Source organism: Diadema setosum, chromosome 14, assembly GCF_964275005.1.
Source record: "Diadema setosum chromosome 14, eeDiaSeto1, whole genome shotgun sequence".
Taxonomy (NCBI): domain Eukaryota; kingdom Metazoa; phylum Echinodermata; class Echinoidea; order Diadematoida; family Diadematidae; genus Diadema; species Diadema setosum.
Genome location: NC_092698.1, coordinates 2214887 through 2240230, shown reverse-complemented (window position 1 = coordinate 2240230; position 25344 = coordinate 2214887). Strand labels below are relative to the sequence as shown.

The window sequence follows — 25344 nt, the reverse complement described above, 5'->3', positions numbered from 1 at the left end:
TGCTGATCATTTCTCAAATGCTGATCCATGTTAACCAAAAAGGCATCATTTCATGGTATACGGACTTGAGTCCTTTGCAAGATCTAGGAGGATTTTTTTAGTGCTATTTCCTTTGAAAATTTGTATGATGACTATTACAAGTTATACCTGCAATTATCTGACACAGGCTGACACTTATTGGTATAAGTGGACAGGTGGTATACCAGCTGAGGGGAACACACAACTAAAAGTAAAGTTCATCCACTATTGCTACAACACCCTAAATGACTTTTATAATTAATCTGCCATCAGTAAAAACCTTGATACACAATTAATTGTTTTTCTTTTAATGAAAACTAGTGAGATACACCTGCTATCAAAAATGATCAAGTGCATCTCTTTACAGGACATGTCCCAGATTCTTGTTTGCTGTAGCACAGATCCTATCTACAAATCATCATGATTAGACCATTAAAAGTCCATTAACACAAAAGTCAAGAGCTACCTTCGACCTTTACTCCTGACAGCAAAAGATGAACGAAGCAAGATAATTATGCCTTATTTGTTGTATGATAATTATGCCTTATTTGTTGTATGATTTAAAGACAGTCCTTAATAAAAAAAAACCCTGCAGAAAGACAATAAATCTTAAGTCTTGGCATAGAGCAAACAACCAAACAACCAAGAGGAACATATGCAAGACAGCAAGGTCAAGAACAAATCATATATAATTTAAAGAAGTAAAAATATTTCTCTAATATTAAGAAGATGTACTATTACAAACAAGGCAGGCTGAATGCGACAATCATCCAAGTGAGGAAGCACATTAGATGAAATTATACGTGAAGTAAGCAGAGAAGGGAACAATGTACCGACATACAGACCAAGAAAAACATCTAAATTCTTGTCCCCCCCCCCAAGTATTACAACAGGGTTATGATGACAGAAGAAAGGGAAAGGAATGAAGAAAAAAATAGAAAAAATGGGAAAAGAAAGAAAGAGCAAAGGGGGGAGGGAAAAAGAAAAAAAAAGGTGAGGAACACATTTGAGATCGTTTGCAAAATCAACTCACCTCCTCTGGAGCAACTTGGAATTCCTGAGCAACGGAACATTCTATTGTTCTTCCTGGGGGTATATTGATGGAAGAGTAGGGAGGGGGCATCTCGTGTGGTGCAATAGGCATGACTGGGGTCGGAGTTGAAAGGTCATCGAGGTAGTCTGGTCCCTCAACGATGATGGGATCGTTGGAGATTTCCGTGTACTCTGGCGGTGAGTACGGTGGAGGAGGTACGAGTGGTGGGGTGAAGATGGGATCGATGACTCCCCCTATATCGCTAATGTAGGATTCCCTTGCTATACTTCCTGTGTGGTGAGGCCTTCGTAATAACATCTGAAAGGCAAAAAACAAACAAACAATGAATAGAGCAATTACATGGATTCTTAATGTTCTTTTGTGATGAATAATAGAAGACAAATTTCTTTTAAACATGCCTTAAGTTTGTTCAGATAGAAGATACTTTATCCTCGGCATGCTGAGGGTGGGGTGGAATATAAGACACGACAGAAGTGAAAGTAAAACTGCAGATCAAAGAAAAAAATGAATGAGATGAATATCAGGATTAAAAACAAAGTCAATCTTTTTACATGTCTTCCATTATGCTATTTATAAGCGTGGTTATTACAATGGGATTTATAGCAATCGTGATTAAAATTAAGAATGACAATCATACAATAAATCAATATCAAATAAAAGCACACTTTCATCATAATTTCTGTTACCCAAAATAAAAGGAAGCATGGAATGAAAAAGATCCATCACAAGCATTCTTAAAGTTGATAGGAAAAAAAAAGACTGCTAGGTTGCTGATGTCTCCCTTGAAAACATCTTTTTATGCCCCTAGTCTTACTGCACTCATCCATAGTAATAGATAACTGCACATATTTTTTCTTCAGAATCATTGAACTCATCATATAGGTAGTTTTCAAAGACCACCACAATCTTAGCAAATACTTGAACTCCGGTAGCAATTACCGGTTTCCGAAAATGCTGTTTATCTCCGCACTTATCAACTCTGAATACACAAAAGAGATAGTGGGTGGAAATGTACATTGCAAAGAGCTAAATCCATCGATGACAGTCTTATCGAAAGGTCATGAAGAACTGAAATGAGCGCTCGGTTAGTATATCACATTTTTTGTACAAGTGGAATTCCAACTTGCTTTTTCTTTTAAATAATGGCTGCTGTAGATACAGATGTGTATGCTCTTTAGTAGTATCTTGACATCCTCTTATATTTTCCTCTATGATACTGGAATGATGAAATACATTTGTATTACATACAATGTATATGAATCCCATGCCATCAGCTTTCATACAAATGGTGGTCTATATTTACATCACATGTGTCCATTCAATAGCACTTTTTTCCTATTTCTATCAATTTTATCATCCACACAATTTTGCAAAACAGAATTCTCAGCAGAACAGATTGAATTGATATATTAGCAAATCATCAACAGACAGACCTCCAGAGTGAGAGACATTGGTATGAATCTATTCTTGCTGATGAGTAAAACTGAAGAAAATAAAGAAAAACAGACAAATATCGAAACAATAGTCAGATATGGGTAGACAACAGATGACAGCAACTGATTATAGAGATATACAACAGACAGACAGACAGACAGACAGGCAGAGAGACAACAAAAACAGAGATGGTAGTACAGCAAGAAAAAGAAAGAGAAGGGTGGGGGGGGGGGAACCAGGCTTGTTTGTTTGTTTGTTTTATGTACAAAAAGTTGATTTTATTTTCACGGATGACAAAGCCCCCTTAAAATTCAATAAAAGCTTATAAATTATGATCTTTTATATTGCACTCTGACCATTCTGATATTTCATTGGATTAATCACTTCATAGTTAATGCAACATAAATAAGTATCAACAGAGGTACCAAAACAAAGATAGGAAAAAAAAGAGAAATATGAAGAATTACACAAACAGATACACAATCACAAATACAGGCACAGGAACAACCAGACAGACAAACAGACGGACAGATGGACACATGCACAAAGAAATGCGAGAGAATCTGAAATATGAACATGGAATTCGAAATAGAGAGGAGAGAGAAAGAGGGTGCATTCACATTAGTGAGATTAAATATCACGGCAATTTGTTGGCATCGTTCTCATTGCCGAAATACCATGGTAACAGATACCACAGTAATTCACTGGGTACTGGTCTCATTCACAAAATACTGTTGTATTTCTAGTAAGCATTATACATGTGCATATCTCCCATAAGAAAAGCCACAAATTATGTTAGGTCGTGTGGGAAATACACTGCTTTGATACAATTGGCGGTGTTTCATGATACAATTCATACTCAAAGCTCGCATGCGTACTTTGCACGAAGTTTTAATTACAGCCCTAAATACCACAGCATTTTGTGGTGTATTTTGCAGTTTATTTTTGTTCACATTAGTTACAGTTTGTTATTTCAAAGGTTTGTTATTCTGGTCACATTAGTTACAGTTTGTTATTCTGAAGGTTTGTTATTCCAAAGGTTCATCTGTTAAATACAAATAAGAAATAAGGTTTGGTATTCCAAAGGTTTGTTAATCCAAAAAAGAAATAAGGTTCATTATTCTGAAAGTTCATTAATCCAAAAATGAAAAGAGGTTCATTATTCCACAGGTTCATCAATCTGAAAAATGAAATAAGGTTTGTAATTCTGAGGGTTTGTGGGTATGCACCCTTTTCAAACTTTCAGATTTACAAACCTTTTTTTTTTTCATTTTCAAATTGACGAACCTTATGTAATAAAGAACTTTATTTCATATTTGGATTAATGAATCTTTGGAATAAAAAACTTTATTGTATTTTCAGATTATCGAACTTTTTGAATAAAGGAACCTTATTTTACATCTGGAATCACAAACCTTCTGAATGACGAACCATATTTAATTTTCAGATTAACAAACTTTCTTAGTAAAATTCATCACCCTGTATATCACGGTCAGTGTGAATGCAACTAGAGCGAGAGAGAGAAATTGGAGTGGGAGAGCTAAGATATCATTTCTGCTATCCAGGGGTTCACTTAACGTCCCATTAGCACAGACAGCTGTGATTGAAGGACATAAATCAGAGGAGTAGACGGGTCTCTACTCTCACAAACTATTCTCTTGAGGGATGAGGAGAAGATTATTCCATTTTTATCATGATCTATCGCTAATAACATTTTTAAGAGAACTATCAGAAATATCATCTCTCTTGTCGCAAACTCTGAAAAATTTCTTTTCTTTCTTTTAGCATTCACAAGAGCCTATCTCATTTTCAAATTACTGTCTGGCTTTTGATGAAGAATGTTGTGCTCATATTTGCACTATGATGAAAATGTTGCTGAAAAGGTATGCATTTAAAAATGGCTATAAAGCATATAAGTACACAGGCTACTTGACCTTGTGCTGGTGATGTGGAAATTCCAAGAAAGACATTATTTTGGAATGCAGGTTAAACAGCAACTTGCTTGCATGAAGAAGATCTAAGTTAGTTGCAAGAGATACACTATTAAAGCAAAAGGCATAGCAAAAGGATGAAAGGCACAAAAGAATGTAAAATACAATGTCTGAAATATTTGAGTCCACATTTATTCAATCCAATCCCTTGTTGATTTGTTAGTTTGTATAAAGCATCACAGAAATGCAAACTTCTAAATCTTCCTTGCTGATGTGATCAAAGGCAATAAAGGCATAGATGAAGCAGCATGGTATTGTTAAGATACCACATCTCTGAAAAGAAGAACTGAAGTGCCGATGTCATAATACCACAAGAAGACCCACACAGAGTAACCGCCTGCTGTGTTACACAATCAGGCTGGAAATGAATTCCAGCAATTCCAAATAATGCAATCTCTATCTCCGAAAATGTGTTAGATATGACAATATTGGTTTTCAACCACAATTGGACCACGGTGGTGTTCATCATTGTCAAGCTGTCAAAGATGTGTGCGAACCCGCTGAAAATGAAAGACAGAGGAAATATGAAACTTCCGGCTGCAAGACAACCGAAATGTAAATCGGGCGGAGTTCCCCGAAAATCAGGAGAATATACAAAGACCAACACAGAAAGATGGAATATTGAGACAAGTGTCAACATGAAATCTCAAAATGTCATGAAAGCCATAAATCATAATCTACATTGCAATGTCAGAAAGAGAAAGAGAGAAAAGAAAGAAAGAGGGGGAGAACAGAGGAAAAAGAAGAGAGAGCGCTGACTGTATTCCTGGTAAAACGAGTAAAACGAAAGAAGGGAAGGAATAGATAAAAACGATTGCGCAAGTCACCTTCGTGGGTGAGGGTCAAAGAGCGGATGCGACCCTTCCACTCCCTATTCCTTTTATTAAAAAAAAAAAGGTAGGGTTATTTTAGCAACTGGGGTGGAATGTAGATGGCATTCTTCTCCGATCATTGATCTTGGGTGTTGAGGTATGGAATGATCGAGTCCCATATCCTCGTTTTTATCTGCCACTCCTACTGTATGTGTTTACTCACTACAATCGCGGAGTGCTTTGATATGACAAATGAAACAGGTGGTATAAAAAATTGTGTGTGTGTGTGGGGGGGGGGGGTAGGATATCATAAACACACTTTTATGATCATCACTCCAAAAAGATTTGTTGGATGATATGTGCGGATATGTGTGGATAGTGCTATTCATTTCATGTATACATGAAAAAAGACCAATCAACTAATATTACTGCATAATTCAGACATCTTTTCCGCTTAAACTTTTTGCTCTCTCTCTCTCTTTCTTTTTTTTTCTTTTTTTATGCATTAAGTACAATATTATGATGAATGCATGGGCCAACTTCTCAGAAAAGTAATGCACATATAATGGACACCACAAAAATACTATCAACATCCTACTTCTGATTGAAAATTTAGCAACTGCAGCCTTTAATTCCTTCCCCTTGAAGTCATTCATGCTAGATAATGACCCATTATCTATTATCATTTATTAATTTCTGTTATCAAAAAAGTGATGTTCATACCTTAATTTCTGTTATCAAAAAAGTGATGTTCATATCTTTTTTGTCAGAAAATGAAATAAAACATTGAATTGAATTAACATCACTATGAATATACTCTATTATCATCATTATTACTATTCATTATGATGGACTTACCCATACATAAACAATAGTTGAGAGACAAAACATGTAGTCATTCATTATTGTATCCAGTGTGAAGCCTGAAAGTCCTGTTCTTATAAAACTCAGTACACACCCCCCACCTCACCCCCATCCCCCCCCCCAAAAAAAAAAAATAGAGTGACAAATGAGCAAAAGTGATCAGCATGATATTTCAAAAATGTGGAAAAATGGAGTGGTTACCACTTTCCCAATAAAAAGACTTAATACAATCCTATGGAAATTTTTGTTATTAAATCTTATCTTATGAGGATTTTATGATGAAGGCTCAAAAAAAAAAAAATATGGAGAGAAAGAGGAAAAAGAGAGCAAAAGCTTGTGCCAGGCATCTTAGCAAATTGAGGAAAACAGCCTGACAAATCAAATATAAAACTGTAATGAATTTATTGATTAAATATTAATAATAATGCATTTATCTTAGAGAAAAACAGAAAAAAGAAGAGATGATGATCAAGTGTGACAAACAGCACTTACTGTTTCCAGTGATTTATTAGTGATATTGAAAATCCTGAGTACAACTCAGTGTGGTTGTGAAATAAGCATAACTAGATTGAGAGATGTGGAAGGACTGTACAGATCAACTCCTGCACATTGCATAATAGGAAACAAACTGTGATATCTCATCTTCCTTGTTAAGATTTTGATTAGAAATGACACCTGATTTGATATGATATACTTTGAATAACTTAATTGGCTCATTGGTTTTCTGTATCATCATTACACAAACCCTTAAAGCACAAAGTTTCATATGTTCACCCTGTGATACAATTCTGTATACATGAAAACAATGTGTTACAAACATATAATATTAAAGTGATTGACAAGCCTAAGCAAGGCTTGACATAACTGAATTCATCACCAGCAGAGAAGAATTGCATGTTTATGTATACATAGATGACTTCCTTGAGAGATAAATGACAACTTACTGATGAGGTATATGTTGGTGAATAGAATGATACTTACAATCAATTGCATTATTGAAAGTGATAGGCTCTATATACCAAAATAACTTTCAATGATATTTATATAGAAAAAGGCCATGTTCAATTCAGGGAAATTCGATTCAATTCAACATTTTCATCGTATAAAACAAAATTCGCATCAGTAATGAGCAGACTTCAAACACTGCAATTGTATGCTTTGCCTAGAATTCATCTGGCAGAGGCCCCAGTATCATTTGGAAATCTTAATGTCATGTCATACAGAAATAGCTGACAATTTTGATACATTTGATGGAAACAGAGCATGTCACAGAATTACTCTGAAAACTATGGAACTCGAGTGTTCAATTAACCCATTGCGGATGAGCTGGTATTGCCATTACATGCATTTCTCCTAGTCATCTGTCCAAGTTTACTGAGGTCTAGTCTTCAACGGGTTGAATTCAGTTCAATTTTCAATTGAAGTGGATCGAATCATGATACAGGATTTCTGCAACAACCACACTAAATGTTGAGAGGAGATATTAGAGTAAATATACAGAGACCTATAAGGTTTGATATTTCATAGGCCTCAAACAAACCCCTAAATGTGGAAATAACCAATGTCAAATGTACTTTTTGGGGGGTTAAATCTCAGCTCTCCTAATAGTTTGAGTAGTCGACTAGAGAGGCCACTAGTTGTTATTCATTCTTACACCGATACTCATACAATGAAGGCTAAGACTATGTATGTCCTTCGTTACGAATTTGAACAGCAACTATTAAAACAGAGACTTACAACAAGTTTTCTCAAGGGCATTGCATCTTAAGCCCTGTGTGTAAAGAAGGTAAGGAGGAGTCCTGAATGAAACCTGTAAGGAAGGTTTGAATGTGGTCAGTGATTACGTGGAAAAGACACAGGGATTACGGAGAATGCACGGACCACTGATCAAGTCGAACGGCAAAGAGGAGAATTACGTGTGTGAGCGTTTCTTAACACTCAATCCATGATCCCCACCTCAAGAGAGGCTACAGAATGAATGAAAAGATTTAATCCCTACATCATCATGCAGCCGCAAACGCCTCCTAGCACATATTTGGGCGGATGTCATACGTTGGGATTCTACTCTTTTGACATGCTTATGTATCACTCACAAATATCAAAAGGGGAGGACTAATAGTTGGCATTTCTTGACGTCAAGAAAGCGCAACAGGTCTATGTTTACACCACTCTTTTATTTTTCCATTATGACTCCACATCTTTCTCCAGAAATAAGAATTTGGCAGGAGAGCAGATGAGCATTCCAAAGCATTTATCAATTGTATGAGATAAAAAAAAAAGGATTATAGTAAAGTTGTAAACCTAGCACTTCTATTTCTCTCTTCCAGGGTTGGCAAAAAGTTCATTCAAAGGAAACTCTTCCCGCTCCGAAACAAAAGCGTGCTGTTTACTTGGCAAGATCGGGATCAGAGATTCCGGAAGAGGGCGGATTGTTGGAAGTCCTTGTGTGGGCAATCATGGATGTTCAAACATTACAACAGACAGCTCAGCTGACACATGACATCTCTTCAAATTCATGATTATCTTTACAACTGTTTGTGAAAAGAATTTTAGCTATTTAGAATATGAAAAAAAAAAGAAGACATGACACCAGACTGAGAGTGGTGTAATGAAAACTGGTTCAGTTAATTTCAACGACACAATCACATGAACATACGAGTTAAAGTTTTCTAAATTCTTCTAATGATTACATAGGTTGTTTTTTTAATAATATAAACCTTTTGAATGTTTTCAGGAAACATTAATATTTATCAAAATGTCACCAGTAAAATGGATACAGTGATGATACTATCTCTTCACAAATATCTGACTGACTTGCACATAAAGCATTATGGAAATTCCTCTTAGAAATAATATGAATTCAAGAAGAATTATGTCATTCATAAATAACTATTCTAGTTACACTGACTGAGTAAGAGGGAGTTATATTTGCAAAATCATTCACCAGACAATGATTTCCATTGCATTTTTATACTGGTGAAAACAGTACAGAAATTGCTAAGCAACGTTATGTCATCACTGTATCTTATTTGCAAATTTGTTTTCGAGAATAATACCATTTTCAATGAGCAAAACATATACAATATATAGATATGCTTTGTATTTGTCAGCCATGTTTAAATTAACCACAAAAAGTTGTGTCAAAATTACGTCTACTTTAATTAAGCTCATTCCAATTATTCTACATTTTACTCATCATTTCATTTTATCTTCCTTATTTCTGTATACCTCCTTTTAGGTAGGTTTATTTCTGTATTGTTCCATCTGTTTGAATTGACCAATAAATCTGAAGAAGATTTGTTCTCCTGTAATACATTGACTAAGAGGCTGAAGTTGTAAAGCAGTACAATAAAAATGTCCTTCATTATCATTATTAACATCTTTTGTAATCACCTAAAATCACACCTATGATACATTCCAGGGCCCTGTTTTATGAAGAGCTATAATTGATTAAATAGTTGATTTCTATCATAAGTCTATGGCAGCATGTGTGGTAAGGGAACTTATAATCGATTATATCTTTTGATAAAACGGAGCCCACAGTTGACAAGAGCCAACGTAAAAATATTGACATCATACAACTATGTATAGATCTTAATCCATTCCTTCTGCAATTCTCCAAGAACCTTCACTGCCCCCAAATGAGATTCTTTTTGCCAATCGACAGAGAATGGACAGGTTGGTAATCCGCCCTTGCTAAAGTAGTCAAGCAGTATATATATATTTCCTTTCCACAGTCAACTGCATGTGCCATCGATCAATGCAAAATATTGATTGGACATGAAATATGAACAGAGCATGTGCTGGGCTCACAAAGTTTTCTGTTATATACACTGTACGGGCACCCAAATGGAGTCAGCGAAAGTCAAAATCTAGTGAGCTCAGCCTGATTGCTACATATGTCTTCAAACAAGTTTTGCAGCAAAAAGGTAAAAGGATAAAAACAGAGAAGGTAAATTACACAAGAACATATGTGATTCTGAGACAGAAAAAGAACAGATATTGAAAGCAGAAACTCTACTCTTTTATAATAGTAATTTTTCTACTCAGTATAACACAGATTTTCAAAAATATGAATTTAGGCCATGAATGCTGCCCCTGTTGTGTACATTTTGGATACTGGGTATAGCAGTTTCCTTCTACGAGTTGACGCCATGGGAACCTGGTTTATTGGGTTCCTGGAAAAGCAAAGGAGAACAAGGAGGGAGGTTGGAGAGAAAGAAAGAATGAAGGTTACTCCCTGTCACACAGGGTAGAAGGACTTAGCAATCACCTTCGTGCTTCAAATCTCATGACCAAACATACATGTTACTGTATCTCCAAACAATGTCATTGAACCTTCTAATTGTCCGCCAGCCAAGTTAAAAAGCCTTTCCATCAAGGTTCTAACGAGGCCTCAAAGACAACCTCCGATGTCCGGTCGCTGACCCAAGCAGCATCCTCAAGGATAATTTGTGAGTCAGTTTGGGTTTTCTGGTTGAATCTCTTGTGGCTCGGAGAACATGATTATCAAGAAATTTAAGTAGAGCTCTCTACGTGCCTTTTTTTTTTTTCTATCCAGTAATTTGTTCAATGTCTGCCAATAATCCACGTACTTTGATTGTTCATATCTCCTAGGTCTGTCATAGCAATGGAAATGGACATGCCCTAACAAAACTACAGATGTCTTGATATTAGTGTAAAGGATTATTACAGGTAGCAAAATTAACCCTACCTCATCAGCCACAGGCTAGTTAATGTTTGAGAGGAAATGTGGCTGAAAACAAACTGTTTTGATAATGTGCAAATGAATAATCATTTTAGCAAAAAAGCCTTTGCAGACGTGTGCAAAACTTCATTCAGATGCCCTCATATAAAAAAAAAAAATGCAAACACACATACATTTATTCCCCTGGTACATATGTATAAGCACCCATACAGCTTAGATATATAAAATATTTCATTTATATATCATATATTTCAATGATATAATTTGTTCCAAAATATTTTTGTGTGGAGTAATAGACATATTTTAATCATATAGGAATCACTCAGTTATCTGAATATTCAGGTGAATAGTGTAAAAATACTTATGAACATTATATTGTGTTTTGAAAATGCATAGTCACATAAATGTTCAAAGAGTAACAGACCTTTTAAACATTATTTTTTGTAATGCTCTATTGTGTAGAGTGAAGTGCATACTTTTTTCTACCTCACAACATTAACAGATTAAATGTTTTCACCTTGAACCAGTTTAGCTTCCAATGTTCAAAACAAACATTCAAAACAGAAACTCATACACAAATCTCAACCTGAAAACAAAATACTGTGACTAATAAATGAATCATCTATGGTCAGAAAAAAAAAAAAAAAAAAAAAACTTTTTTCTTGCTTGACTCCATATAGGAGCAATGAGCTGAATGTTAGTCCAGAAATAAACCTTTTACGACTGCCTACCATACAAGGTAGCTGAAAACCTTCAACATGAACAATACCAAAACAACTTTAAAACCTCTTGAAGGTTGCCATCTACTGGGCAAAACCTGACCAAGCCTGACGAGCAAAACAATTATGGTAGGCCACATGAGCAACGTGATACATGGAGACTGCATTTATTGAGATGAGTTTTATTACCGCTGAGAAATCACACAGAAATTACCGAACAAGAAGTAAGATGAGAGAGACTATATCATTTGGCCAGCAAGGCCCGCCAGATATGTGGCACCAAGGAGCTAATTTCTGTCAAAGTAGGACATATGCTTGGACACAGGCCCGGTAGAGATAAATGGCCTTGAGTTGGACGACTTAGAGTGGGTTTCACACTTACGAAAGAACTGGTTTCTAATGATGTCATACAAAAGGACATATCTACTCATGTTTTGGGTAACATGGTGTCCACACACTCAGATGAGTCTGAAATGATACTGAATACTCCATAAGACAATGCTTGGTATGTTTACATGCATGCACAAAGGTGGTAGTGGAGAACAGGTCAACTTCAGTCTTCAATAATGTTTCAGACCTTACACCATTCTACACTGCAAATATACACCCAGAATGAAATAAAAATTGACAACATAACCCCCAAAACACAAACAAACAAACAGACAAACAAACAAACAAACAAACAAACCTCACCACATCTCTATAAATATGATTTGAGAAATTTTTGAGAGATGTGTTCGGGAGGAATGTGATTCAACTTTGCTAACAGACTTGCATATTTATATGTCTCATCTAGCATCATGTGCTATACACGTTTACGAAAAAGTTCTTTGTCAGTCTGAAACAGCTCATAGATGAGATCAGCACAGGGCTGGCTGCAATCATAACGCTAATGACTCTGAGACCATTTGTGCAGAAGAGAGTTTCCGTTCACCTTTATGTCAACCTACCTTCTTTCAAAAAATACCCAAAGACCAGTAATTACTGGATTTCATTTCCTCAAACGTCTTTCAGGAGGTCACAAATCGTATTTAGCCTACGGGTTTACTCATCCATACTGGCCCATTTCATTCTTAGAGTTTAAAGTGCTGATGGCAAGAGCGTAAACACTGAAGACCATACACAGCAACATGAATGCTTCAATACGGTTAAGATTTGGCAACGTGTGGGAACCTGTCTGTCCATCTCCCCCCCCCCCCCCCCCCTTCGAATGGCGTTTACGTCAATTCCTAGATTCTATCTATAAAGGCAGTCCCACGTTGGCACTGCAATTGATGATTCTGGAATTGCATTCCTAAGTGTGCTAATGACAGTGATAATGACAGTTCTCGTAACTCCTTTAAAATACAGAATACCAGGATAATTTGCTATTAGTTGAGTTTTGTTGCCCTCCAACTTGTTTTCAAATTGGACATGAGAAGTGTATCGTTTTGCATTACAAATGGTATCACAACAGAGTGCACTTTTGACAGGTTCAAACAGGTAAAGAAGAAATGTTTGTACTTTGTGAGGTTCATCATCTACGTCTGTAAAAAGTGCAAGCTTCATGTGTAAGCTGTAAAGTGTAAGATGGATTTTTCACTGGTTGAGTTCACATTCTGGTTTCTTTCTGCTCAAAGTTTCTGCACACCTCAAACATGACTGATGAACGACAATGTGGGTCACAAACTTGGAAGTAATTGTTGACAATACTAGTAATTAGCACTCTTCTCTAATGACATTTTGATAGTAGAAGAAACACAAACAACATCAAGAACAATTACAAATACTGTCCATCCTACTCACCCACCCACCCCTCCCCCCCCCCCCCCGAAGATTTTAAAAACCTAACTTCAAGGCTGAAAACTGCTCTTGGTTCTCAAAACAATTTGAAGAACATGTGTAATTATCGTGACTATTAGTTTTCTGCCGCATTTGAAGACTTATCCCATGTTCAAACAAAATATTCTGTAGTTACGTTTGTACTTTGCCAACTACTTCAAAATCTAAAACAATCCTAGTTTCAATTACTATTCAAAAATTCTCTTCAAAATTAAGTAAATCTTAAAGAGAAGGTTCAATTTTCAGTCTACTCCTATATCAACTATCAATTTAACCCCATAATTTCCTTTATCAAACAAAGACAAAAAAGCAACAACAAAGCACTGACGGTTTGCAATCAGCTTCATTTTTCAATTAGTGCAGATATATACATGTAACATTGTGGTTTTTGTCAAAACAAAGAGAAAGAAAGATTTCTGAGAATCAAACATTCAAAACAAAAAGTAACATAAAAATACATTTTCTGGAAAATGAGTCACCCTGCGTCATTCAGGAAGTCCAATCCTTCCGGTCACATTCTCCACTTTTACTTGCCAAATTTGGGCATAATGTCCACTCTCTGCCCTCCTTGGGTCAAGCTATGACCTCATAGCCAGACATAGCCCTCCATCCAAACAAAGTGGCAGTAAAAGTGACATAGAACTGTGCGTCGGTGGATTGGAATTTAAAGTTAGAATATATCTTTGGGAAGGGTCCTAAACCCAATAAATAGCGAAGTTTTCCTCTCCTCACTTTATATTGGAATCTTTGACAACGAAGAAACAGCAAGATATTGTGAAGCAGAGCGAGTGATCGGGAGTCAGCTATCTTTGTCTCCGGCAGGGGTAAGTTATCTTCTTTGTCAAGCTTAAACTGTGAAGTCTAGTTCGAGTCTAGTATGTTGTCCAGATAGTGTTAGGATTATCTATGAGCTGCTACTTGCGCTATAGATCAGTGATAACATTGTTGCTATTTCAAATCGAGTTGAAATAGGGATCCTCTGTTATGTTGAACAGAGTGATGCGAATGTGCATGGGCACATCATGAGATTTCATTGTCATTCATATATATCTGACTTCTGAAATGTATGGCTCAAACCTGCCTCAGATTCAGATTGGTTGATATGACATTGTTTATCGGTTATCGAGCTCCTACATTATGTGAGTGGACGTTGAGTTGAGTTGAGTTGACAAATAAGAAGAACTTGTTGGAAAAGCTGGTTAAAAGATAGACTTGACAATTTGGAGATATATGTTCATTCCTGCTTTCACAACATTTGTTCGCTGACATTGTGCGTGACGACATTGTGGAGTAAACACTCGTGAATGTAATGTTCTAGTCATATTGGAGTATGCACTGGCTAGGAACCCCCCCCCCCCCTCTCTCTCTCTCTCTCCTTCTTCTCCTTCTTCTTTATTCTTCCTCTAATTCCTTTCCCTGTTTCCATATTTTGCCTATTGAAGATGATAGGAGAGTTTAACGGTATAAGGCCCGGTATTGAATGTATACTGATGGTTCTTTGAGCAAACAGAATCTTGCTTTATTACGTTGAGTTGTATAAGAGAATATTGGATATCAATATCTGTTATTGCTGATTGAGTTGCAATCATGTAAATTCTTTATATGTGATGTCTGCTAATTACATTTGCTAATCATTCTGCTTAAGATGCATTATTCTGATATATGTGATTACTTGTTCAAGTTAGTTAGCAAGACATCTATGAATTCAAGAGCAGTGTAGAACAATTCATTGTAGCAAGAAACACTGTGACGTCAAGATTCTAGAAAACAGAGCAAATTCACTTTAACCCAGTGAACGGACTTCGGACCTAAGGTCATTCAATCCTCTCTGGTCAGTGAGAGAGCATTCTTGACACATTTACGACCTAGGAGCTTTCACATGAAAACACCTGTTAGAGAACAGTAGAGCTACAGTTAAGCCAATATAAACGCTTTCACATCGGAGTTTGTATCAGAATTTCTGACATAAAGTTAACTCTTTGGACTGTATAGAGAGAAACCTAATGCGAATTAGAGATTTGCCATTGTAAATATGTACTTATAATGGAATAGCTATAATCATGCAGTTGAAACAATTACTCAATGAGCATAGCGTGAACTATCAGAATTAACCATTCATTGCTCAAATGTCAATCAATGACTATGTGCCAATTACAAGTTGCAGTAATTATACTATAATTATGCTAATGAATGTCGATACAGAGTGTATAACGATGCAATGATGCAATAAAGCATCACGAATAAGAGTGAACACATCTGAATTATAAGACTGTGTATGCTATATTAATGTCAAATATTCATTCATGTATTCATTGACAATACAATGTACTCATTATCCCTTGTACATAATGCTTATATATTTCAGGGCTTGTTTGGGTTCAGCTTGATGAGCAGAACCTGCGAATAATAAAGAACACCCGTAACCAACATAGTGAGTCCCGGCTCTATTTGTTGTCGTTACAAAAAATTGGCGTCACGGACAGGATTCGCAGATCACTGTTCACCTACCTGCCCCTTTGCTGGAGAAAATGGAGAAATCGGAGATTGACGCCCTGAAGGAGAAGGTGGCGGAGCTGGAAGCCAAGCTTGAGGGAGAACGGGATGACACCAAGGACCAAGCCTCAGCAAGCACAACTACCGGCATCCAGCCCATCTTCTTGACACAAGGAAGGCGGCTGGAAGTCTTCAAAGGGAAACCGGTGAAACCAGGAGATCCAACCGTCCAGGACTGGATCATAGACATGAAAAGCCAGCTTGCTGTCCGGAACTTGGGTACTTCAGAGCAGGCTGCTTTCGTCCGTGATCACCTAGGAGGGAACGCCCGGAGGGAGATCCTTGGTCGTGGTGATGCTGTAGCCGAGGACGTGAAGGAGATCTTCGCTACTCTGGAGAAGGTCTTCGGGAGTGGGGACTCTCTTCCGGTTCTACTCCAGAAGTTCTTCAGCTACCAGCAGGCTCCAGCAGAGGGACTGCTGGAATGCTCACTCCAACTGGTGACCCTCTATGACCGCATATGCTTCCTGGACAGCTCCTACAAGGGCAGCAAGACGGAAACTCTAAAGGGACGGCTGGCGGAGACTGTTTGTGATGAGGGGTTGCGGCGAGAGCTCAGACGACTGAACACCGAGTCTCCCGACCTCGACTTCTTTGAACTCCGAGACCGTGCCCTAAATTGGTTTGGGCTGTCGAGGAAACCTAAGGCAGCCACCTTGCAGGAGACCTCGACGAGCGAAAAGGCAAGCATCCTGGATATCCGGAAGAGGCAGGGCGACCTTCTGGAAAAGCAGCAACGTCAGATTGAGGCATTGACTGCTGAACGTTCCAGCCGACCAAGGATCACCTGTTACTACTGCGGGAAGACTGGCCACATTCAACGTCAGTGCAAGAAGAGGATGGCAGACTTGAATCAGGCCAATGAGGGTCAAGCTATCACCAAGCAACCGGCGTCGCAAACCCCAGCTGGGGCGCCAAAAGAGTAAGGCCCACCGTTGAGAGCCAAACGGTGGGTAAGGAATGTCATGGCTCAGCAGTTTTCGAGAAGGCGGTGGGAAGCTGTCCGGAGGTGTCGGTGGATCTTGGAGGGGTGAAGGACGTCAGATGTTTGCTGGACACTGGTGCGCAGGTGTCTACGATTACAGAGTCCTTCTTCAATGAGCACCTCGCTCATGAAGAAATTGTTGACGTTTCAGAGTTCATCTCTATTACAGGTGCACAAGGTCTGGCAGTTCCTTATCGCGGCTATGTTGAGTTGTCACTGGAGGTCATGGGAAAGAGGTTTCCGGAGATGGGTTTCCTCGTCGTGCGTGATCCTGTTCACCCGCCCATGGCCGAGCGTAAGAAGCTTGTTCCTGCTGTCATCGGATCTAACGTCCTTCGAGATGTCAACAAGGCACTGAAGTCCACGTCAGAGAGCCGGTTTCAGCAGACACTAGCAGAGTCCAGTGAGGGAACTGCGTGGGTCCATGTCCTTGCCCTGTATGAAGAGGTGATGGCCCGGAAACCCCAAACGACTACGAAAAAACGTTATCAAGTTCGGTCTGGTGGAAAGAAGCCCATTCTCCTACCAGCAAGGTGTAGTATTATGGTAGACTGCACTACGCATATGCCTAGACAACCTTGTGTCGCAGTTGTTGAGGAGAGGGATACCTCAACATTACCAAATGGACTCGTTCTCCTACCTACTTCCGTAAGGGTGCCCTCCTCGGGAAGAGCTCCTGTCCAGATGGTAAACTTCAGCAACAGCGACATCCAGCTTCAAGGACGCCGACTGGTCTTCTGGAACTATCTGCAGGCAATCCCAATTCATCTGGCGAGCGTAATGCTGTTTTGAGAGGATACGTGTGGTTCCTCCTCTGGCCTCAATTGGATATTGAGGATGATGCCCAGATGCGATGACGGAGAACCTGGAGATAGCTTAGGAGCCCTGACGACCCCAGAGCAGTCGTGTATGTATAGGTGACAACCCGGACGTGAACTACCGGAACGACAGTGACCATGTACCAATGGCGGATGACGGCGAAGCAGTCATCATGAGGGAGGACGACCTCCCTGCTTTGGAAAAAGCAGGGGAGCGCCCAGAGGATGGACCAGAGTCAGCTCCACCCCCAAGGCGCTCGGCTAGGCTGCAGGGAAAGCCGCCGCCAACCGTCACTGAGGAGATTCTCGCAGATGTTAGCAAGTCGCACTTGCTACTACTAACTCTACTTTCGGGTAGAAATTAAGTGTCTCATTAGTTGATATTAAATAATTATGTTTTTGGTATGTTGTCAGGGATGCCAACATGAAGCAGGGGAGAATGTAACATTGTGGTTTTTGTCAAAACAAAGAGAAAGAAAGATTTCTGAGAATCAAACATTCAAAACAAAAAGTAACATAAAAATACATTTTCTGGAAAATGAGTCACCCTGCGTCATTCAGGAAGTCCAATCCTTCCCGTCACATTCTCCACTTTTACTTGCCAAATTTGGGCATAATGTCCACTCTCTGCCCTCCTTGGGTCAAGCTATGACCTCATAGCCAGACATAGCCCTCCACCCAAACAAAGTGGCAGTAAAAGTGACGTAGAACTGTGCGTCGGTGGATTGGAATTTAAAGTTAGAATATATCTTTGGGAAGGGTCCTAAACCCAATAAATAGCGAAGTTTTCCTCTCCTCACTTTATATTGGAATCTTTGACAACGAAGAAACAGCAAGATATTGTGAAGCAGAGCGAGTGATCGGGAGTCAGCTATCTTTGTCTGCGGCAGGGGTAAGTTATCTTCTTTGTCAAGCTTAAACTGTGAAGTCTAGTTCGAGTCTAGTATGTTGTCCAGATAGTGTTAGGATTATCTATGAGCTGCTACTTGCGCTATAGATCAGTGATAACATTGTTGCTATTTCAAATTGAGTTGAAATAGGGATCCTCTGTTATGTTGAACAGAGTGATGCGAATGTGCATGGGCACATCATGAGATTTCATTGTCGTTCACATATATCTGACTTCTGAAATGTATGGCTCAAACCTGCCTCAGACTCAGATTGGTTGATACGACATTGTTTATCGGTTATCGAGCTCCTACATTATGTGAGTGGACGTTGAGTTAAGTTGAGTTGACAAATAGGAAGAACTTGTTGGAAAAGCTGGTTAAAAGATAGACTTGACAATTTGAAGATGTATGTTCATTGCTGCTTTCACAACATCTTGATTGGTGACATTGTGTGTGTGACGACATTGTGGAGTAAACACTTGTGAGTGTAATATTCTAGTCATATCGGTGTATGCACTAGGAGAACCCCCCCCCCTCTCTCTCTCTCTCCTTCTTCTCCTTCTTCTTTATTCTTCCTCTAATTCCTTTCCCTATTTCCATATCTTGCCTATTGAAGATGATAGGAGTGTTTAACGGTATAAGGCCCGGTATTGAATGTATACTGATGGTTCTTTGAGCGAATTGAATCTTGCTATATTATGTTGAGTTGTGTGATATAAGAGAATATTGGATATCATTATCTGTTATTGCTGATTGAGTTGCAATTATGCTAACTTCTTTATAATGTGATATCTGTTAATTACATTTGTTAATCATTCTGCTTTAGATGCATTACTCTGATTTAGCATATAATTACTTGTTCAAGCTAGTTATTTAGCGAGACATCTATGAACTTCAAGAGCAGTGTAGAACAATTCATTTTAGCAAGAAACACTGTGACGTCAAGATTCTAGAAAACAGAGCAAATTCACTTTAACCTAGTGAGCGGACTTCGGACCTAAGGTCATTCAATCCTCTCTGGTCAGTGAGAGAGCATTCTTGACACATTTACGACCTAGGCGCTTTCACATGGAAACACCTGTTATAGAACAGTAGAGCTACAGTAAAGCCAATATAAACGCTTTCACATTGGAGTCTGTATCAGAACTTCCAACATAAACTTAAGTCTGTATAGAGAAACCTAATGCGAATTAGAGATTTGCCATTGTAAATATGTATATGTAATGGAATAGCTATAATCATGCAGTGGAAACAATTAGTCAATGAGCATAGCGTAAACTATCAGAATCTAACCATTCACTGTTGGAATGAAATGTCAACAATCAATGACTATGTGCCAATTACAAGTTGCAGAAATTATGCTAATGAATGTCGATACAGAATGTATTACGATGCAATGATGCAACAAATCATCACAAATAAGAGTGAACACAACTGAATTATAAGACTGTGTATGCTATGTTAATGAACTTCATTCATTCATGTATTCAATGACAATACAATGTACTCATTATCCCTTGTACATAATGTTTATACATTTCAGGGCTTGTTTGGGTTCAGTTGACGATCAGAACCTGCGAATAATAAAGAACACCCGTAACCAACATAGCGAGTCCCGGCTCCATTTGTTGTCGTTACATACACAATAATTATAGAATTGCTTTTTTCAATCCAATTTTCTTTTCGAATGCAAATCTAACCAGCCATTTTGGAAGTCCCATTGTGACTTTGGCAGTATGCTCTCAACAATTGCTGTCTTGCCCCAAGCACTCGTCTGTCATCAAAATGAATAATGGACAATGATTACTTTAAGGATTATACAAATGAGAGAGGGGGAGAGACAGAGAGAGAGAGAGAGAGAGAGAGAGAGGAAGAAGTAGAAAAGGCAGTGTGAGAGAGCACAATTGACTTTCAATTTGTTTCTTCAAAGAATGTTTCACGCACTGAAAAAGACAGCAACCTCAACCCCCGAGGTTAAATACTTGGAAACCAACCTCGCATTATCCTCACTGGATGATATCTTTAGGTATTGGAAGAATGCCAATTAACTGTAGTAGAAAGTGAAACCACTGGCTGAAAAAAAAGGGGGAATAAAGGAGGATTTCTAGCCAGGTGTGCCCTATATTTCAAAAGCGATGGAATTTAAATGAAGATTAGGAAAAAGGGAAACTTGCCTTCAAAAGACCGAAAATGTAAGAACCTTAGACTAGGTCATGAATGGGGAAAAGCTGCAGCTTGTAGTAAAGTTCGGTCAATGTCACAATCATACAATGAGAATTATTGTGATTTAGTGTAGTATTAAGCTTTTACAGCTTGAAAGGTTGAAAAAGTAGGTCATTATGGCAGTACCGAGGAACAGAAAGAATGTCCTTCACAACAGAACATGAGGAAAATAATGACAGAATTCACAAAAAAAGGAAGAAGGTTGATAAAACAGCCAAATGAGGTAGTATGGATTTAAAGCCTGGATATGATTTTGAAAAAAAGAAAAATAAATACAAATATTTCATAAACTTTGTATTTCTGTCATGACCACATAAAAACAGATATAACACCGTATTAGAGCACAAAACATAAAATAGACATGCTCAAGGCTTTGTAAATAGGATATTCTGTAGGGGAAATATTGCTTTTAATCCTTTTATTCTTTCTTAAATTCGCATTACATTCCTGTCTACCCCAAATGTACTTGCTAGCATCATTCAGTGTAGCATGTCTGTTAGCATGTACAATGTGCTTGGCACACTTATTGTAAAACCAGAAGTTTTAGCATGCATGAAATTTTAGTGAATTTTTGAAAGGAGCCAGGATTCGTGAAAAACGCCAGCATTTTTCACGAATCTTTTGCCTATACACAGTGTATTGCTGTGCTAAAGCTTTTGCCTGTACACATTGTATTGAATGCTAGTTGCAAACGTGTGAAAGTTTCATGCTGTGATAAAAGCCGTTGGCTCCAATTCTCAAAAGTTTCATGCTTTCATATTTCTGGTTTTTACAGTTATGCAGTTGCGATCTACCCTGATCATCCATGGACTAGATTCTAACCACCCTTGGGAATTCCAGCTATTGGTTAACTTTTTCATGCACCAATGATCTGTGAAGATTCATGTGAACATACTGGAAAAAGACTTCATAATTGAGATATATCTGGGGGGGGGGTGGTAGTTGAAAATACAGAAAAATATATCAGTTGACTACACTGAAACAGCACACAAACAATAAAGAAATGAAAAAAGAAGATAATCATTAAGCATGCCATCTGCATCTCCTGTGTGGAGCTCATTAATGGTTGAAACAATGGTTGAAATGTAGGTTGGAAAAACTGGGAACTGGTAAAAGGACACTTACCCTCCTAGCTACATGTCGTTTAATGATGTACGCACAGCCAACAATCGTGGCTGCAATGCATATCATACAAGCCACAATGTTGGCCACGCATATGATGAACATGACGAGACGTATCGTCGAGGTGATGATGGCGCAGTCCTTGACGCCCTCGATGGCGACGGAGTTCTCCGTGGCCGTGCACGGCAGCGTGGCGGTGCAGCAGCGGCACACCAGGGTGCTGGCCTGCTTGCGGCACCCTCCCAACATCTGGAGTTCGGCGCAACTCAGCCCCGACAGGGCGGTGGCCACGAGGTGGAGGATGACACATAACGCGGATAGGAAAGTGAAGAAACTTATCTGTTTGGTAAGAAAGTGAAATGTATAGAAACAAAAAAGAGTGCATTAATATCTCACAGATGCTTATACTTCAATATTTATGAAAACTTCATTTTCATTTCACCAGCCAAACAACACGAAATGCATCAAAAGGTGGACTGCTGTCTACGCCATATATTTAGCGAATCTAACTTTTCATGAATTGGGACTTCCCGACAATTTCTCGAGTGGTTCAATTTGCGAATGTGGAGCACAGTAATGAACAGAGAAATGTAGTCGAGATTAGAATTGATATTTTTATGTGTTGCAACATTCGCGAATAGCACCTAACTCGCAAGATTTGCGCAAATATAAACCCCGCAAAATATATGGCATATACAGAATATATACTTTACGTGAAAAAGCACCATCTTTTAAAGGGATAGTACAGTATTGGTGGAGATGAGATATGGGCTTTGAACTTTTTGCGAGATACCAAGAAAACACTTATGAAATAGTACAGAGCATACCTTTTTAAGAGGAATTCAAAGTTTATTTGATGAAAATCGGGGTTGGAATGACTGAAACATCCAAAAACAAAGTAAAACAAAGCGATCATAATAAGAGGTGGGTCCCACACTTTATTAGAATCGCTCTGTTTTGGATATCTCAGCCATTTCAAAACCAATTTTCATCAAATAAACGTTGCATTCTTCATTGAATTACATACTCTTTCATATTTCATTAGATGTTTCTCATTATCTAACCAAAAAATGTTAGAAACCTGAAATTAGGTCTCAACCAAAACTATACGATCCCTTTAAAATGAGTAGATTTGACTGAATGCTTTTATAAGGTTACTCACGACATGAAATCAGCTTGTCTGAAAACAGAACAATTGTTCACACTGGATCTTGACTTGTATTGAAGATTTTTTACGTCATCGGTGACTACAAATCGCAGCATCATAGGGTTAAAAACATTACTCTTACGATGTAACTTGTAAGGTTGTGAATCTAACATCAAGGGGGTTAATCAATGTACAGCCACACTAACTTGTCAAGCTTGTAAAAAAGAAAAAAAAAAGAAAAAAAAGTCTGAACATGATGAATGATGAGAGACACAAAATAAATCTCGGCGTATTTACTTAAGATTTTATTTGGCAAATATTGACTCGACAGAAATTCCCAGACAGATTGAGCCTTTGTGACAATCTGTGCTACCCTACAACCATTCTATATTCTTTATTGATTCTTCCTGATCGCAAAATGTATCCATCAATTCCAGGCCTACTGTCTTGCCCTTTCTTGTGCCAACACATCGGCGTAGACTTGTGTGTATTCATGGCGTAATATCTCGAAGCCTGGGAGTTTAATGCAATTGGCCTCATTTAGGAAGATCCAGATCTCCCTGCATCTATCAATGAAGTAATTTTCTTTATTATGTGGAGGAAAATCCATGTCAACAGTTGTTCTCTTTAGGTCTTCGTTATAATGAGGTTCGTTCCCCTATGATACTGAAACAACAAAATTACTCTTCTTCTTTCTGCATTACTGCATCCAGCAGTCAAATTCTTAAAGAAAGTCTGTAAGTTTACAAAAAAATTAGAGAAATAATCAGACTGCATGCAAATCCCAAACTGTTTTGTTTGATAACACAATAGTCGTGCAACCACCACATCAACTTGGGGTATGAAAATGTATCTTTCCCTGTCACACAGTCCACACTTGAATAGATTTGAGAATTCATCAAATTAGACACAGCCAACAGTGCCCTGGAAAATTACTTCCTTTTTGTTTATTCGCTCCGCAGCTCATTTGTGAATCAATGAAGAACATTAAATGCATGATGAAACACCAACCTCCCCCAAATTAAACTTTATCACTGCCTTTCATGCATGCATTTGACAATGCACAGATCTGACAATTTGCTACTTTCTGACACACACAGAAAAGGAAAAAAAAATCACCTCATTGAATTGTTTCTTTTTGCAGCTGCAGAGAAAGAAATCACAAGCAATTTGGCAGTGAAACAGAAACATTTTTGGCATACCAAACATACGAAGTGTGAAAATTACATTTTCTTTGATTGACAGCTGTATTCATGTACCACAAAGTCATTTCATGGTCATGCTCCTCAGGTAAGCACTGACGAGATATTACACAATTTTCCAGTGCAATAAAAACCTGTAATTTCACAGCATGAAGGATAGTGCTAGAAGGAGGTTTTGAAAGAGTACCAGGTAATCTTTTTATACTCCTCGTTCCTCTTTGCATAATAATAATGAAACTTTTAATGATAATGATGATTATGATGATAATAATAAGGATAAATATAAACCACTTTTATAAAGTGAAAATCAAAAAGATGAATTGTCTCTATGCACACATGGGCCCGAATTCACGAATGTGGTACAAATGAAACCATGGTTTAAACCATGGACAAAGACCGTAGTTTTTTATGGAGTGCCAAGTGTCGCATGGCCTATTTCATTAACAAGTCAGTCATTTCGTCGACGAAATGACCATTTCGTTAATGAAATGATCACTTCGTCGACGTAATGTTAATATTTAGTAACGAAATGAACATTTCGTCGACGAAATCGACGAAAAGACTGATTTCGTAATGAAATAGGCCATGCGACACTTGGCGCTCCATACAAATTGTCCATGGTTTAAACCATGGTTTCATTTGTACCACCTTCCTGAATTCTGGCCTGAAGGAGGAAAAATTTAAGAAATATATGAAAATAGACATAAGGGAAAGAAGAAGGTAAGGGTTGTATTCCTCCCCCTGCTTTCTGAAAGAGGTAAGTCAGGTGCTCTTTCATTATGCTAAAAAGAAATAAAAATAAGTTGAATTCTCTTTATGTTTTCTTCATGTCATTGTCCAACGAACTGTTGTAGCCTCCTCACCTAGCAATCACAGTATCAAAAGTTTTGAGTGCATAGCTTTTGACTGGATTGTCCAGATTTCCTCAGACTTTACTGCATTCACTCAATTCAAATGTATGTTTGAGTACTTTTTTCCTAAAA

General features: G+C 38.0%; 2 protein-coding genes across 2 annotated transcripts in view; one reads left to right on the top strand and one right to left on the bottom strand.

Moving 5' to 3' along the window:
* Positions 1-493: 493 nt before the first annotated feature.
* Positions 494-25344, bottom strand: part of LOC140237825 (protein ENTREP2-like) — a 172177-nt gene continuing 147326 nt past the window's right edge. The window contains exons 3-5 of the mRNA XM_072317754.1: positions 22016-22351; positions 1052-1369; positions 494-499 (exon numbers count right to left, since the gene is read on the bottom strand). Coding sequence (XP_072173855.1) covers positions 494-499; positions 1052-1369; positions 22016-22351 — 660 coding nt within the window. The remainder of the gene's footprint in view (positions 500-1051; positions 1370-22015; positions 22352-25344) is intronic.
* LOC140237495 (uncharacterized) lies at positions 15950-16900 on the top strand. The gene has a single exon (XM_072317422.1). It carries the CDS (start codon positions 15950-15952, stop codon positions 16898-16900), a length of 951 nt encoding a protein of 316 aa, XP_072173523.1.

Bases quoted from the DNA above. Each gene is read 5' to 3' on its own strand.
- LOC140237495 (XM_072317422.1), top strand. From the start codon at position 15,950: ATGGAGAAATCGGAGATTGACGCCCTGAAGGAGAAGGTGGCGGAGCTG.